Raw genomic sequence first — 18,027 nt, forward strand, 5'->3', positions numbered from 1 at the left:
TGGGCACATACGGTGGTACCAGATTTGTTCCTACTCTGAAGCAACTATATCAATGTGAAGAGTAAAAGATGCCAAGTACCAAATGAGCTCTTTGGGGCAAGGCATGTGGTGGGACGAAGGGCCCATGGACGAATGGCCCAGTCAGATGGGGTACTGGAAGCCTGGAATGAGGACAATGGCCTTGTGCTAGACAATGCTCAGGTTGAGTGTGAGGTAGGTCTCAGTAGGGGAGAGGAGGACCCGTGTAAGCCACTGGTCACATCTGTATATACTCCAAGTATACTTCCTAGATGAGCAACTGGCCCAGAGTGAGTACAGCCCTGGTTTTCAGAGTGCACTGCTGTTGTGTTGTTATTGATATACTCACAAGAAGGGGCTATCAAAATCAAGTGTTCAGGCTGGACAGTCCACATTTCCTTAGAGGATGATTTATCTTGAGGTGGGCAAACAGCTTGTGAAAGAAGTGGAGAATCTTGAGGACCTTTAACTGGTAAAACATCCAAAGAGACATTGCCACCATGTTTCCCAGAACCGTCAGATTCACTATAGAGACAGAGAGGGGGGAGAGGAAAGAAATTAAAAATGATAAAAAGTTTATGACTAAGGATGTTAACCATTTGCCATGCACTGCAAATGAAATACCATGTTTTCTCACCAACATTTTACTGTGATGTTTTACTTTTTGGTTGTACAGAAGCTGTGTATTAAAATATTATATTTCTGCTTTCTTAAAAAAGATAAAAAGCCAGACTGTCACATTTTTATATTAATTGTTCATAAATCTAAGAACATTTATATAAAACTAAAACTGCACTATAGAATATACTGTGTATGTTTCGTTTCATGGAATAAAAATTCTTCACTGTGTATCCTGAATGTATAAAAATACAGTATAGGTCAAATATTGTTATACTAATCTTTCATTAGAATATTCAGTGATTCAATTTCTTTCCTGTCTTGACTTTAGCATGTCATCTGAAGTCTCTTAGAAGACTTACTAGAAAACCACCCAATATTAAGAATTTTTAAAAAGCAAAACTCTTAATATATCTGTAACTGTACAACGACAACTGGTTTCATGATGCTAACACCAAAGAAAGTCTTCTGGGCAAAATACTATGGTAAGAAATGCTGATAAGGTTTAAGAAGATTTTTGATTAAGTGTTAAAAGTGTTTATTTAGCCTTAGATTACAAAAAATTGTAACTCAAATGAATTTTGTAATCACAGAGGCACATGACTTAACTGAAGTTCACCTGGGGAGTGCCCAAATCTTCCTACCCTACAGCAGAGCTCCATCTTTATTTCAAGCAGACACTCAGCAGACAGAGAGGTCCTGTCCTCACCCTCTAACCCACTGCCCTCTCACCTGCGCCTTTTCCAACCAGCCCTCTACTGCCCCAGAGACAGAGATATAGTGGAGGTACCAGCCAGAAGTCAGAAACAGGTTTTCAAAAATTATAAAGCTGCTTCTTGGCTGTTTATTTCCTAAGAACCAGTTCCTCACAATTTAAGTGGTTTTTAAGATAATTTTTAATGTATGTAACTACTATCTTTAATTATTTGAATGAATATCTTAGAAAAGCTTATCATTAAAAGTATAGGAATCCATTTAATATATTGTTGAATTCAGTCTGCTAATATTTTGTGGAGGATTTCTGCATCTGTGTTCATCAGGGATACTGACATGAAATTTTCTTTTTTTACGGTGTTTTTGCCTCGCTGCCGTACCAGGGTAATGCTGGCAGCATAAAATGAGTTTAGAAGCCTTCTTTCCTCTTTTATTTTTTGGAATCATTTGAGAAGCACAGATACTACCTTTAGTAGAGCGAAGGAAATCATCAAAACAAAAGGAAAAGGCAACCTACTGAAAGGGAGAGGATATTTGCAAATCATTTATCTGATAAGAGGTTAATATCCAGATGACAGAACTTATACAACTCAGTATCAAAAAAAATGATAGCCTGATTAAAACTATGGGCAGAGGACTTGAACATTTTCCCAAAGAAGACATAGAGATGACCAAGAGACACCTGAAAAGATGCTCAACACTGCTAATCATTAGGGAAGTATAAATCAAAACCAGAAGAAATCACCTCAAGCCTCTCAAACTAGTTATTATCAAAGACAACTAAGAAGTGCTTGCAAAGATGGAGAGCAAAGGGAACCTGTGTGCACTGCTGGTGGGAATGCAAACTGGTGCAGCCCCTATGGAATATAGTGTGGAGGTTCCTCAAAGAATTGAAAATAAAGCTACCGGGGGCGGAGTAAGACGATGGAGGAGTAGGAGACCTGGATTTTGTCCGGTCTCAGGAATTCAGCTGAATAGGGATCAACCCATTCTGAACACCTACAAACTCAACAGGAGATCGAAGATAAGAATAGTAACAACACTCTAAACAGAAAAGTGACCACTTTGTGGAAGGTAGGATGTGCGGAGAAGTGAATCCGAGGCGATATTCGGGAGGAGAGACAGCGGGGGAGGGGGCCTCTGTCGGCCGGGGAGACTCCACTTCCTCCCCAGGGAGGAGTGGCGCGGAAGCGCACCGCAGGGATCTGTTGGCTTTGGAGACTCCACACGGGGTCCGGTGCCAGACATGGAAACGCTCGGTCACAGGCCGGGTGACCACCGAGTGCGGCTGCAGACCGGGGAACGGGAGTGACTGCTTTTCTCTGGGGACGCACTGAGGAGCGGGGCCCCAAGTTCTCAGCTCCTCCGGACAGAGATTGGGAGGCCACCGTTTTCACCCTGGTCCTCCAAAGCTGTACTGAGAGCTTGCAGGGAACAAAACCTCCTGAGAGCAAACCGGAGCAGCTTGCTTAGCCCGGACACACAAGGGTGGGGCAATTCCGCCTCCAGCAAAGACATTTGGGAACGATGACAACAGGCCCCTCCCCCAGGAGATCAGCACGAACAGCCAGCAAGCCAAGACCAAGTTTACCGATCAAGGAGAACGGGAGAACTCCAGCGCTAGGGGAATACTGCACATAGAATTCATGGCTTTTTTACCATAATTCATTAGTTTTTCAAAGTTAATTTTTTAAAGTTTTTTAACTTTTCTTTTTCCCTTTTTCAAACAACATCTTATCAATCCCTTTTTTAAAAAAACATTTTTTATTTTTCATTTTTAGAGTCATATTTTTATCCCTTCATAGTAGTTACCCTTATTTTTGGCATATATATATAAGTTGTTCTCTCTTTAAAATTTTGAGATACAATTTCTTCTAACAGATCAAAATATAACCCTAAATCACTAGTGTATGGCTTTGTTCTATTCTCCTGCCTGATCACATTCTCTCCCTTTTTTTTCCTTTTTTTTCTTTTTAAATCTTTTTTCTTTTTAAAAACAACTTATCTTATCAATTCCTTTTATAAAATCTTTTATAATTTTCATCTTTACAGTCATCTCCCATCCCTTCATTGTATCAACCCTTATTTTGTACATATATGTCTTTCTTCCTTTAAAATTTTAGCAGGCACTTTCTTCTAACAGACCAAAATATGCTCAAAAGCTAGTGTGTGGCACTGATCTATGCACTAGCCTGATCATATTTGATTATATTCTGTTTTTTTTTGTTTTGTTCTCTTTTTGTTTGTTTTTATCTTTTTCTTTTTCCTTTTTTTTTCTCTTCTTTCTTTCCCTTTCTTGTCCCCTGGTTTCACGTCTTTTCCGATTTGTATAGAGTATATTTGCTGCAGACGTTGTTAACCTGTTAGCATTCTGTTCTCTCATTCATCTGTTCTCCTCTGGACAAAATGACAAGACGAAAAAAATCACCTCAGCAAAAAGAACAAGAGGTAGTACCGTCTGCCAGGGACCTACTCAATACCGACATTAGTACGATGTCAGACCTAGAGTTCAGAATCATGACTTTAAAGATACTAGCTGGGCTTGAAAAAAGTGTGGAAGTTATTAGAGAAACCCTTCTTGGAGAAATAAAAGAACTAAAATCTAACCACGTCGAAATCAAAAAGGCTCTTAATGAGGTGCAATAAAAAATGGGGGCACTAACTGCTAGGATAAATGAGGCAGAAGAGAGAATCGGCGATATAGAAGACCAAATGATGGAAAATAAAGAGGCTGAGAAAAAGAGAGATAAACAAGTACAGAATCACGAGGGCAGAATTCGAGAGATAAGCGATACCATAAGACGAAACAACATTAGAATAATTGGGATCCCAGAAGAAGAAGAAAGAGAGAGAGGGGCAGAAGGTATATTGGAGCAAATTATAGCAGAGAACTTCCCTAGTGTGGGGAAGGAAACAGGCATCAAAATCCAGGAGGCACAGAGAACCCCTCTCAAAATCAATAAAAATAGGTCAACACCCCGACATCTAATAGTAAAACTTACGAGTCGCACAGACAAAGAGAAAATCCTGAGAGCACCTCGGGAGAAGAGATATGTAACCTACAATGGTAGAAACATTAGATTGGCAACAGACCTATCCACAGAGACCTGGCAGGCCAGAAAGGACTGGCATGATATCTTCAGAGCACTAAACGAGAAAAATATGCAGCCAAGAATACTATATCCAGCTAGGCTATCACTGAAAATAGAGGGAGAGATAAAAAGCTTCCAGGACAAACAAAAACTAAAGGAATTGGCAAACACAAAACCAGCCCTACAAGAAATATTGAAAGAGGTCCTCTAAGCAAAAAGAGAGCCTAAAAGCAGCATAGATCAGAAAGGAACACAGACAATATACAGTAACAGTCACCTTACAGGCAATACAATGGCACTAAATTCATACCTTTCAATAGTTACCCTGAATGTAAATGGGCTAAATGCCCCAATCAAAAGACACAGGCTATCAGATTGGATTCAAAAACAAGACCCATCGATATGCTGTCTGCAAGAGACTCATTTTAGACCCAAAGACACCCCCACATTGAAAGTGAGGGGGTAGAAAACCATTTACCATGCAAATGGACCCCGAAAGAAAGCTGGGGTGGCAATACTTATATCAGACAAACTAGATTTTAAAACAAAGACTGTAATAAGAGATGAGGAAGGACACTATATCCTACTTAAAGGGTCTATCCAACAAGAAGATCTAACAATTGTAAATATCTATGCCCCTAACGTGGGAGCAGTCAATTATATAAGGCAATTAATAACAAAAGCAAAGAAACACATTGACAACAATACAATAATAGTGGGGGACTTTAACACCCCCCTGACTGAAATGGACAGATCATCTAAGCAAAAGATCAACAAGGAAATAAAGACTTTAAATGAAACACTGGACCAAATGGACTTTACAGACATATTCAGAACATTCCATCCCAAAGCAATGGAATACACATTCTTCTCTAGTGCCCATGGAACATTCTCCAGAACTGATCACATCCTAGGTCACAAATCAGGTCTCAACCGGTACCAAAAGATTGGGATCATTCCCTGCATATTTTCAGACCACAATACTTCGAAACTGGAACTCAATCACAAGAGGAAAGTCGGAAAGAACTCAAATACACGGAGGTAAAGAGCATCCTACTAAAGAATGAATGGGTCAACCAGGAAATTAAAGAATTAAAAAAATTCATGGAAACCAATGAAAATGAAAACACAACTGTTCAAAATCTTTGGGATACAGCAAAGGCAGTCCTGAGAGGAAAGTATATAGCAATACAAGCCTTTCTCAAGAAACAAGAAAGGTCTCAAATACACAACTTAACCCTACACCTAAAGGAGCTGGAGAAAGAACAGCAAAGAAAGCCTAAACCCAGCAAGAGAAGAGAAATCATAAAGATCAGAGCAGAAATCAATGAAATAGAAACCAAAAGAACAGTAGAACAGATCAACGAAAGTAGGAGCTGGGTCTTTGAAAGAATTAACAAGATTGATAAACTCCTGGCCAGACTTATCAAGAAGAAAAGAGACATGACCCAAATCAACAAAATCATGAATGAAAGAGGAGAGATCAAAACCAACACCAAAGAAATACAATTATAAGAACATATTACGAGCAACTCTATGCCAGCAAATTAGATAACCTGGAAGAAATGGGTGCATTCCTAGAGATGTATCAACTACCAAAACTGAACCAGGAAGAAATAGAAAACCTGAACAGACCTATAACCACTAAGGAAATTGAAGCAGTCATCAAAAATCTCCCAACAAACAAAAGCCCAGGGCCAGATGGCTTCCCAGGGGAATTCTATCAGACATTTCAAGAAGAATTAATACCTATTCTCCTGAAACTGTTCCAAAAAATAGAAATGGAAGGAAAACTTCCAAACTCATTTTATGAGGCCACCATTACCTTCATCCCCAAACCGGACAAAGACCCCATCAAAAAGAATTACAGACCAACATCCTTGATGAACATGGATGCAAAAATTCTCACCAAAATACTAGCCAATAGGATCCAACAGTACATTAAAAGGATTATTCACCACGACCAAGTGGGATTTATCCCTGGGCTGCAAGGCTGGTTCAACATCCACAAATCAATCAACGTGATACAATACATTAACAAAAGAAAGAACAAGAATCATATGATCCTCTCAATAGATGCAGAAAAAGCATTTGACAAAGCACAGCATCCTTTCTTGATCAAAACTCTTCAGAGTATAGGGATAGGGGGTACATACCTCAATATCATAAAAGCCATCTATGAAAAACCTACAGCGAATATCATTCTCAATGGGGAAAAGCTGAGAGCTTTGCCCCTAAGGTCAGGAACGCGGCAGGGATGTCCACTCTCACCACTGCTATTCAACATAGTATTAGAAGTCCCAGCCACAGCAATCAGACAACAAAAAGAAATCAAAGGCATCCAAATCGGCAAAGAGGAAGTCAAACTCTCACTCTTTGCAGATGATATGATACTGTACGTGGAAAACCCAAAAGACTCCACCCCAAAACTGCTAGAACTCATACAGGAGTTCAGTAAAGTAACAGGATATAAAATCGATGCACAGAAATCAGTGGCATTCCTATACACCAACAACAAGACAGAAGAGAGACAAATCAAGGAGTCGATCCCATTTACAACTGCACCCAAAACCATAAGATACCTAGGAATAAATCTAACCAAAGAGGCGAAGGATCTGTACTCAGAAAACTATAAAATACTCATGAAAGAAATGGAAGACACAAAGAAATGGAAAAACGTTCCATGCTCATGGATTGGAAGAACAAACATTGTGAAGATGTCAGTGCTACCTAGAGCAATCTACACATTCAATGCAATCCCCATCAAAATACCATCCACCTTTTTCAAAGAAATGGAACAAATAATCCTAAAATTTGTATGGAACCAGAAGAGACCCCGAATAGCCAGAGGAGTATTGAAAAAGAAAAGCAAAGCTGGAGGCATCACAATTCCGGACTTCCAGCTCCATTACAAAGCTGTCATCATCAAGACAGTATGGTACTGGCACAAAAACAGACACATCAATCAATGGAACAGAACAGAGAGCCTAGAAATGGACCCTCAACTCTATGGTCAACTCATCTTTGAAAAAGCAGGAAAGAATGTCCAGTGGAAAAAAGACAGTCTCTTCAACCAATGGTGTTGGGAAAATTGGACAGCCACATGCAGAAGAATGAAACTGGACCATTTCCTTACACCACACACAAAAATAGACTCCAAATGGCTGAAAGACCTAAACGTGAGGCAGGAGTCCATCAAAATCCTAAAGGAGAACACAGGCAGGAACCTCTTCGACCTCAGCCGCAGCAACTTCTTCCTAGAAACATCGCCCAAGGCAAGGGAAGCAGGGGCAAAAATGAACTATTGGGATTTCAAGATAAAAAGCTTTTGCACAGCAAAAGAACAGTCCACAGAACCAAAAGACAACCGACAGAATGGGAGAAAATATTTGCAAATGACATATCAGATAAAGGGCTAGTATCCAAAATCTATAAAGAACTTATCAAACTCAACACCCAAAGAACAAATAATCCAATCAAGAAATGGGCAGAAGACATGAACAGACATTTTTCCAAAGAAGACATCCAAATGGCCAACAGACACATGAAAAAGTGCTCAACATCGCTCGGCATCAGGGAAATCCAAATCAAAACCTCAATGAGATACCACCTCACACCCGTCAGAATGGCTAAAAGTAACAAGTCAGGAAACGACAGATGTTGGCGGGGATGTGGAGAAAGGGGAACCCTCCTACACTGTTGGTGGGAATGTAAGCTGGTGCAACTACTCTGGAAAACAGTATGGAGGTTCCTCAAACAGTTGAAAATAGAGCTACCATACGATACATCAATTGCACTACTGGGTATTTACCCCAAAGATACAAATGTAGGGATCCGAAGGGGTACATGCACCCCCATGTTTATAGCAGCAATGTCCACAATAGCCAAACTGTGGAAAGAGCCGAGATGTCCATCGACAGATGAATGGATAAAGAAGATGTGGTATATATACACAATGGAATATTATGCAGCCATCAAAAGGAATGAGATCTTGCCATTTGCAACGACGTGGATGGAACTGGAGGGTGTTATGTGAGTGAAATAAGTCAATCAGAGAAAGACATGTATCATATGACCTCACTGATAGGAGGAATTCTTAATCTCGGGAAACAAACTGAGGGTTGCTGGAGTGGTGGGGGGTGGGAGGGATTGGGTGGCTGGGTGATAGACATTGGGTAGGGTATGTGCTATGGTGAGCAGTGTGAATTGTACAAGACTGATGAATCACGGATCTGTACTTCTGAAACAAATAATGCAATATATGTTAAGAAAAAAAAAGAAGAAGAAGATAGCAGGAGGGGAAGAATGAAGGGGAGTAAGTCGGAGGGGGAGACGAACCATGAGAGACGATGGACTCTGAAAAACAAACTGAGGGTTCTAGAGGGGAGGAGGGTAGGGGGATGGGTTAGCCTGGTCATGGGTATTAAAGAGGGCACATTCTGCGTGGAGCACTGGGTGTTATGCACAAACAATGAATCATGGAACACTACATCAAAAACTAATGATGTATGGTGATTAACATAACAATAATAAATTATTTAAAAAAAAGAAAAGAAAGCTACTATGTGATCCAGAAATTCTACTATAAGTATTTAACCAAAGAAAATGAAAATACAAATCTGAAGAGATATATGCATCCCTATGTTCACTGCAGCATTATTTAAAATAGCCAAGATACCGATGCAACCTATGTCCATGATAGATGAATGGATAAAGATGTGGTTTATATACACAGTGATATATTAGTCATAAAAGAGAATGAAATCTCACCATTTGTGACAACGTGCAGCTAGAGGGTATTATGCTAAGTGAAATAAGTCAGACAGAGAAAGACAAATACTAAATAATTTCACTTACATGTGGAATCTAAAAAACAAGATGAATGAACAGACAAAACAAAACAGAAACATCTTAGACACAGGAAACAAACTGTTGGTTACAGGGGGTGGGGAGAGGGGCTGGGTATGGGTGAAATAGGTGAAGGGGATTAGGAAGTATAAACTCCTAGTTATAAACTAAATTACGGGGATGTAATATACAACATACGGAATATAGTCAATAATATTGTAATAATTTTGTATGCTGACGGATGGTAACGAGACTTATGGTGGGGACCATTTCATAATGCATAAAAATACTGAATCACTATGATGTACATCTGAAACTGAAAGGATATTGCATATGAGTTATACTCTAATGATTTTTTTTTTTTTTAAATATGAGGAAGAGGGCAAGCTGGAACGAGTTGGAGGCACTAGGTAGGTGTGTTAGCTCTCAGCTGGTGGCTGTGACTTCCAGAGAACTCTGGCAACACTGTGCCACGGAGACAGCCCATGTGATGAGAAGACTGGTTAAAACAGGAGAATTGAGTAAATGCAATTATACTGAGGATAATGAAGCCAGGATTCTCAGTATTGGAGATATCAGTGTAAACTCATGATTTCAACACATTTATAAACAGATTTGGATACATGTGGATTTATATATAAATATATATATTTCCTAGCTTTGTCTGTCCACTGAGGGGTCCTAGAAGTAGTAACACCTGAAAAGCAACAGCACACTTACTACTCATGTCTCAGTTTCTAATACTATTCTCCACTAAAAGGAATCAGGACTTCTATTCCAGGGCTGGAACAGGGAAAGTATATGTCAAACTTAGAATATCCAATATCCTTTCCTGCCAATGAATAATGAACCAGGTTAAGCGACCAAATGATGACAGTAAAGGATTAACACCGAATCCAGCAGTCCGCCCTGATATAAGTACACAAAAGAGGGTAAAGTCAATCTCTTCCTCATTGTGGAAAGACAACTAGTAAATGTAGAAAGATAGAATTAGAAAATCACCATTTGGTAAATAAGACAGTACTATTAGGATTCAGGCAATAACCATCACTGGGTGCTACAAGTGTGGTAAGGAACAAGATAACTCATTATCTCTAAGGATCTCCCTTTAAAACATTAACTACAGTGGAGAAACCCTACAGACACCATTTTAACTAAGAGATAAAAACATTTCTAGCAATGGGACAAATCAGCATTGTTTACCACCTGAGAAGATGTACTGAGAAAACAAACAGCATCATTTCCATGGTGTGAGGGACATTTTACAAAGTAACTGGTCTATACTCTACAAAAACATCAAGGTCATTGGTAAGAAAACGGTTATCAGCTGGCCTGCAGCCCTTTTCCCCCTTTTTACTAGGGAATGTCCAGGAAGAAAAGGATAACTTGGTCAAATCCCCTTGTGATCTTCCAAATGACAACTCCCAGCAAACACACTAATTTACTTTTCTATGGAATGCTTATAACAGGATGTTCCTGGTCTGTCAAGAATTGGTTATGGTAAAGAAATCTGAAATTTATGAATTTATGTGGCATAGTTGTTGAAAACAATATCACATAAAGTATGTAATTACCCAAGTATAAAATAGCTTTTGTAATTGAAACAGCTCCCCCTTTTGTGTAAGCAACGTATCATCACATGCACGATTTAGAGACCTCACATTTAAAAAAAAAAAAAGAAGAGAGCGGGAAGGGAAAAATGAAGGGGGGGAAATTGGAGGAGGAGACGAACCATGAGAGACAATGGACTCTGAGAAACAACCTGAGGGTTCTAGAGGGGAGGGGGGGTGGGGGGATGGGTTAGCCTGGTGATGGGTATTAAGGAGGGCACATACTGAACGGAGCCCTGGGTGTTATACGCAAACAATGAACCATGGAACACTACATCAAAAACAAATGATATAATGTATGGTGATTAAGATAATAAAAAAAAAGAATTTTTAAAAAACAAAAAACAAACAAAAAAATTTGAACCAGAGTAGAGTATTAATGTTGCAAAAAGGGCCTAGGAAACATCATTAGCAATCCCGATTTCCTCATGTTTTCCCCTAAAATTATTACTAAAGCTTAGTTCTGGGTAATATCTTTGATTCTGTGGCCCTGATTTGATGACCGAACCCTCTGTGTTCTGTCATGAAAGAGAAGGACAGACCAAGGAAGTGTTCTATATTGAAAAAGGGTAAAGAAGACAGGCTAACTAAATGTAATGTGTGATCTCAGATTAGATTTGGGACCAAAGAGGAAGTTTTTTGCTTATTTCTTTAACTATAAAGGACTTTATTAGGGAACTGGGGAATTTGCATGTAATCTGTGGACTACATGTTATTAGCATTTTTACAATACTAAGGTCCTAATTTTGATGGGTTTACTATAGCTATTTAGGAGAAGGTCTGTGTTTTTAGGAAACTTAGGACAAACTGGTCATCATGCTCACAACTTACTCTTAAATGATTCAGAGAAAAGTTATATATACATAAAGAATAATAAGGTCAACGTAGTAAAACGTTAGCAACTGAGGAATCTCAATGCAGGTAGCGTAAGTTCTATTTTTAAACTTTTCTGTAAATTTGAAATTATTTCAACTTAAACTAAAGTATAAAGATGAAATAAACATTTTGGAGGCAAAAAAGTACAGAGAAAAGATCAGCTCTACTATGAATTAAATTATCTTGAAATCTGGTGAAAGATGTTTTGTTTGTCTGTTTTACCTTTTAGATTCTAAGCCAGCTTTGGAAGAAGGCTGAAGGAATTCACTGCTAGACATGGAATCTCTGAATTCTCCAATTACTGAAAGTATAATTTTATGCATGTTTCCATAAAAGAGCTGAATATCATTAGGCCGTTGGGGAAGATCATACACTGAAATAGAAAATAATGTTTGAAATATATGAATCTTTACATAAGCACACTACAAATTAACAGATAAACTTATACATTTATAGCCACAGAATACTATTTTCTTAGGTTGGGAGTGAGTGACAATTGATGTTTACTACTACTGACTAGCATGAAATTATAGGCAGCTCAGGCTCTGGCCTTGAATTTGGCAACTTAACCTCTCTAAACCCTAGTCTCCTCAAGGATAATATAAAGTAACAATCTATCTCAGGGGTTCTTATGAGCATTAGAGTATGAATATGTTTAAAGCTCCATATGCAACAAGCTGACTGTGGGCCAGGTACTGTTCTAATCCCTTTGTGCATATTAATCTAGTAAGCTTTCACAACTCTTTGAGGTAGGCATCTATTATCTCCACTTCAAGGATGAGGAATCTGAAGCACAAAGAGGTTAAGGATACACAATTTATAAGTGGTGGCTTCACAGACATTTAACCTTAGCAAATCTAGAAACCAGGCAATAATATAATTAAATATTGAGATTAATAAAATAGTGCTAGAGTTGAACATCTCTAGATAAGTCCACCTGAATTTATATATACAAGAAATTTTATAGAACATGCTAGTATTCCACATTTAAATAAGACATTAAGAGGGGTGCCTGGGTGGCTCAGTCAGTTAAGCATCTGTCTGACTCCTGATCTCAGCTCAGATCTTTATCTCAGAGTCATGAGTTCAAGCCCCACGTTGGGATCCATGCTGGACGTGGAGTCTACTTTAAAAAAAATAAATAAATTGGACATTAAGAATTATACTTTTTAAATGAAAAATTTTTAAAAAGATCACAGTAAGTGTAAACTGAAATTTGTAATAGCCAAGATATTGGACTATAAAAGTTTAAATCAAGTGTGAAAATACTTGCCACAAATCACACATTTTGCAAAAGCAAGATTATAAATACCTGTAATAGTAATGTGTTCAAACAAATGTTATTCAAAATAACCACGTAAAAAGCTCAACTGCAACATTCCCATAGGTGATCTACTATACTAACCAACACAAAACAAAGTGGGGATTGGTTTCTCCCTTCCTCTGGACAATGACTATTACCATCTCAAAGAATCTAGTATTGTGGTGTCCCAATGACCTACCTGAAGTCCCAACTCAACCCTATCTTAGATGGGTGGTCTTGACAGGTTACTTGAGTTCTTGGTTGGGTTTGTCAACATGGCCCTTAACATAACACATTTCTTGAATTTCTGTACATGCAGGTCCCTCTCCTTGGAATACCCTTCCCCATTCTGGTCCCCATCTTCTACATCTTGTCAACTTCTCCTCATTCTTCAAGATACCTCAAGAGTCACCTCATTTTAAATGGGGTACCCTTTATATTCTCCAGATTCCTTTTTTTGTTTTTTTAGGATTTTATTTATTTATTTAAGAGAGAGCAAGAGAGGGAGAGAGAGCAGCAGACTCTTTGCTGAGTAGGAGCCCGATGCAGGACTCAATCCCAGAAACCAGAGATCATGACCTGAGCCAAAGGCAGACACTCAATCGACTAAGCCACCCAGGCATCCCTATATCCTCCAGATTCCTAAACACAGTTCCATCATAGCCCTTTTCATACCACACTTTAATCACCTGTCTTCCCCTTAGTCTGTGAGAACCTAGAGAGCAAGGACTTCATCTTTTACCTCTACAGACTGGCAACCTCTACTCTCAATACATGTCCATTCAATCAATAAATGAAATGTTGCCAAATCACGCAACTGTGCCAACTTCTGAACCACTACAAACTTATGCTACCTACTTTTAATCACAGTCTTCAGGATTGTTGTGGTATGTTACTAAGTGTTTCCATCTACAAAGCATAATGCAGTTTAACTTTTATTTATTGGGATTTTTCTTACGATGGAGAAGGAAGGTAAAGCTCGGAGGAGATGAAGTGGCAGACATGGCCTTAAATCGTTTCATTTCCAAATCACACTGCTGACAAGATCCATTTCAAATCTTTTCACTATTTTTAACTAATCCACCCCTACCTTCCCTTTGAGTAGATGATCTAGACTCCTAATTACCAAAAAGATCACAGACTATTCTACATCACCTCTACATAAGTATAAATATCCTTTTATCATTTCATATTTTAGAAGCAATATATATTTTACCATTAAAAAACTAGATAACAAAAATGGAGGAAAAACCACTACCACCTGAAATTCTACTACCAGAACATAACCACTGTCAATAGCTGGTGTGTTTACTCCTGCAATTTTACCTCTGTAGCTGTATACAGACACATTAAATCATTTTTACCATGAGATGTTAATATGTAAACTTTATAAAATAATTTTTCTTAATTAATGAAGAGCTTTCTCATGTCATTTAATATAGAATCATACCATTGTTTTAATAGCTTCAACATATTCTATTACATAATTAAACAATGCCCTATTCTTGGATATTTAGGTTACTTCTAACTTCCTGCTGTTATGAACAATACTGTGATGAAAATCCGTTTTTACACAATTTGTGTGTCTCGATACATATTTTTTTATCAGTAATAAACACCATTAGATGCTTGAACAATTCAGCTCAAATAGAGCTAAAAGTCTAGGCTGGAATTATTCCACTGCTGTCTATTTTGGATTTTTTTCCCCCACCATCACATCCTCCATAAACTGCACAGCAGACACAAAAATCTCAAAATGAGTTCAAGTTTGCAATCATTAAATCTTACATAGTAATTACTTTGAGTTTAATAATGACCATTCTCCTCCTGTTTATAAGTCTATCCATAGAATAGGTGCCACAATACGTTAATAATATCTAACATTTATATAGCAAAGTTCTCTAATTTAATCTTCACAACAATTCCTTACAGATGAGAAGTTGATATTGTAGCTCTCATTTACAAAAAAGAAAACTTAATCTCAGTAACATCCAAAGTCATATAGTGGAACTGTGGCTCAAACTCAGCCTGACTCCATAATCTAATACTCTTCCTCCCTATAACAGATCACTGGACCTAGATAAATCTTTTGGGTCATTTGTAGTAGTTAGACATGTTGAAATTCTTACCTTCAGTTACTAGTAACTCATCCTGGAATTTTTCCGCAAAATCAATGTGCTGCAGCACACTATGTTCTGGAAGTACTTGTTCTATAATCCCTGGTTTAAGCGATAGGGCTCTGCCAATAGAGATTTTTATTCAAAAATGATTTTACATAAATTAGATTTTCATTAGTGTATTTGGCAAATCTCACAAACAGCTGTCTTAAATCCTGTCTTAAATCTTAATATAAGTAATTTTTAAAAGAAAATCTGTTTTGGAAGTTCTCTTCAAAGTTATACATGGAAGTACAGTCATCACTTTCATTTAAATATTAACATCAAAACAAGAGCTCCCTAAAATAAGAGTAGAAAGAAGAGTAAAATTAGATTCTTTTCAGGTCTTACATTTTCAGTATTTGTGAAAATTTGATCATAGTTAGAAATCTGTCTCAGAAAAAAAGAGAATATGCCAAGAACATGGTAAAAGTAAGAGCTGTCAGAGAGAGACTTTTAAATTGCCATATAACTGTATTTACCTGGCCTCTTCTAAAGAATCTCTGAGGTGAGAGAACGGAAATGTAAATTTCTCTGTAATACTCAGATGTTCACAAACAAAAGAAATCTCATTTCTATATATATGTGGCAAAGAGGAGTTCTAAAACAATATGCTGATTTCTATATCCCAGTAGAGAGAAAGGGGGAAAAATAAACCCAAACCTGGTAATTTAATTTCTCCAAATGCCAGTTTCTGTATCTTAAAATACTTAACTGAGAAACAAAAGCAGGTTCAAAGTTGAGCTCTTTACATTGGGTCTATTCTAACATCATGCAGCAACCTGTCATTCAAGTCTCTTTTTAAATGTTCCGACAATCCTCAACAGATTAAAAATAAAACAATCTCCTAAATTATGTATCAGAATAAAACACAGCAGAGCACAAAGGGCTAGAAGAAGGAAATACTGGTATATCCATATAACCCTCCCCTAGTGGGAGCGAATGGTTTCCTACTGACAGATGAAATGTTCTGAGCTTCACTTATTTTACATTCAGGCCCTGTAGGCTAGGAAACAAAATTTTATAATACAATTCAACATACAAGAAAGTTACCTATGCTTAAATCACATCTAAATCTAAATGTCTAAATTTGACACTTTTGTGTATTAAACTATTATTTAGAAGTACCAAATTTTCTAGAAGCACATGGCATTAAGCTAACCAAGTTAAACACCCTACACATTTCTAAATACAACTTAATCCTTTCAAATAATTCACAACATTCCCAGAAATACTATAAATAAGTCAGGTGTGTTTATACACGTTATATTCTTTCAGTAGTTCTTAAATCTTTTCTAAATTTGACCTACCATCATTAGGAAGATAGTCCTATTATGAAGTATGAGGTACCTATTTGCATAAAGGAGAAGAGGCACAATACATCTGTCTAGAAAAGAAAGCACAATGCAAATATGGCGGACGGGTTTCCTACACGCATTTCTTCCTCACATCATGGCGGACTGTCGGCTATACAAATTTTACCAAGATTTTTCATCCACTGGTTTACTAGTAAGTAGCTGAGCATGTTCTATAACTTTCAAATCCCAAACCATTTTTAAGCCTTCATTATTTCTATGGAATAGTTTCCAACATCATCTAAGATAAGTAACCTACCTTCGATACTGCTGCCTCGAAATTTCATCACCACCAAAGAAGTATACAGTTGACAGTTCTGTTGTGGTTGTATAATTGCTCTCTCTGTCTGATGGATTATATATTATAGTAACATCCTGATGCCAAGGAAAAAAATTAGGAGTGAGTATGAAATATTTTTCTGAAGTCATTTCATTGTGACTTAACTATCATATGAGCCTAAACAGTCAATAGACATGGATGCATAAGACAGCATTTCTAAGATCAGGTATTTCCATTCCTTTATTACTTTCAAATACTAGTTTTTAGCTATAAAATACATAATTCTTAATTTAACCTAAAAATGAGTTCATATTTTTAGTGCAGAGACTTATACTTACTTCTCGTGTTTTTTCTTTGAGCACAAATTTATCTGGAAGAATCCTTAATACTTTAGGATCCAGCAAAACTTTTTTCTGAGAATCCTTAAAACCTACTGCTTTAACAAAAGCTGCCCGAGAGCCAGTGTTATGAACAGAAAAAACAATTCTACTTTCTTTGCCAGGTACTAAGTCATTCACTGTTACCATGTAACTGTCAGATAACTTTTTAACATCTTCCAAAATAAGATTACTTGTTCCTCCATATCCAGACAAAGGTATCTAAAAGCAGAAAATATATACATCCAAAATTATTTTTATGTAAGCAGAAAGCAGAAGATTAAATTATAGCCAGAAAAAAAACCCATACAGATTTAATACAATTATTATTCTTTGTGTACTTTGGCTAATTACCCCACTTCCAGTCCAGCATTATATTTTTTTCTTTCTTTTTTTTTTTTTAAAGATTTTATTTATTTATTTGACAGAAAGAGGCACAGCAAAAGAGGGAACCCAAGCAGGGGGAGTGCGAGAGGGAGAAGCAGGCTTCCCACCGAGCAGGGAGCCTGATGCGGGGCTTGATCCCAGGACCCTGAGATCATGACCCAAGCCGAAGGCAGATGCCTAACGACTGAGCCACCCAGGTGCCCCAGTCCAGCACTGTATTAAAGAACTTCTCTTAGGACAAAAACAAATCAAAGAGTTGCAAAATTATCTACCTTCCAATATGCTAAATTATTTCATTGTTATACAAGCCAAGCTTAGATGATTAAGGAATAAAAGATTAGTATAAACCTGCTTAAGAAGCTAATGTTTAGGGTAAAAATATACTGATGTTTG

General features: G+C 37.6%; 1 protein-coding gene across 9 annotated transcripts in view; it reads right to left on the reverse strand.

Moving 5' to 3' along the window:
* Window positions 1–18,027, reverse strand: part of LOC113912299 (nucleoporin SEH1) — a 175,844-nt gene that overhangs the window by 22,802 nt on the left and 135,015 nt on the right. For all 9 annotated transcript variants that reach the window (XR_003516796.2, XM_027575271.2, XM_027575270.2 and 6 more), the window contains 5 exons: window positions 17,209–17,469; window positions 16,850–16,965; window positions 15,209–15,318; window positions 11,999–12,149; window positions 368–543 (listed from right to left, as the gene is read on the reverse strand). Coding sequence is in view for 8 of the 9 variants with exons in the window: in XM_027575271.2 (XP_027431072.2) it covers window positions 368–543; window positions 11,999–12,149; window positions 15,209–15,318; window positions 16,850–16,965; window positions 17,209–17,469 (814 nt within the window). In the remaining variant the exon portion in view is untranslated. The remainder of the gene's footprint in view (window positions 1–367; window positions 544–11,998; window positions 12,150–15,208; window positions 15,319–16,849; window positions 16,966–17,208; window positions 17,470–18,027) is intronic.

The sequence above is a fragment of the Zalophus californianus genome, chromosome 14, assembly GCF_009762305.2.
Source record: "Zalophus californianus isolate mZalCal1 chromosome 14, mZalCal1.pri.v2, whole genome shotgun sequence".
In the NCBI taxonomy this organism is placed as follows: domain Eukaryota; kingdom Metazoa; phylum Chordata; class Mammalia; order Carnivora; family Otariidae; genus Zalophus; species Zalophus californianus.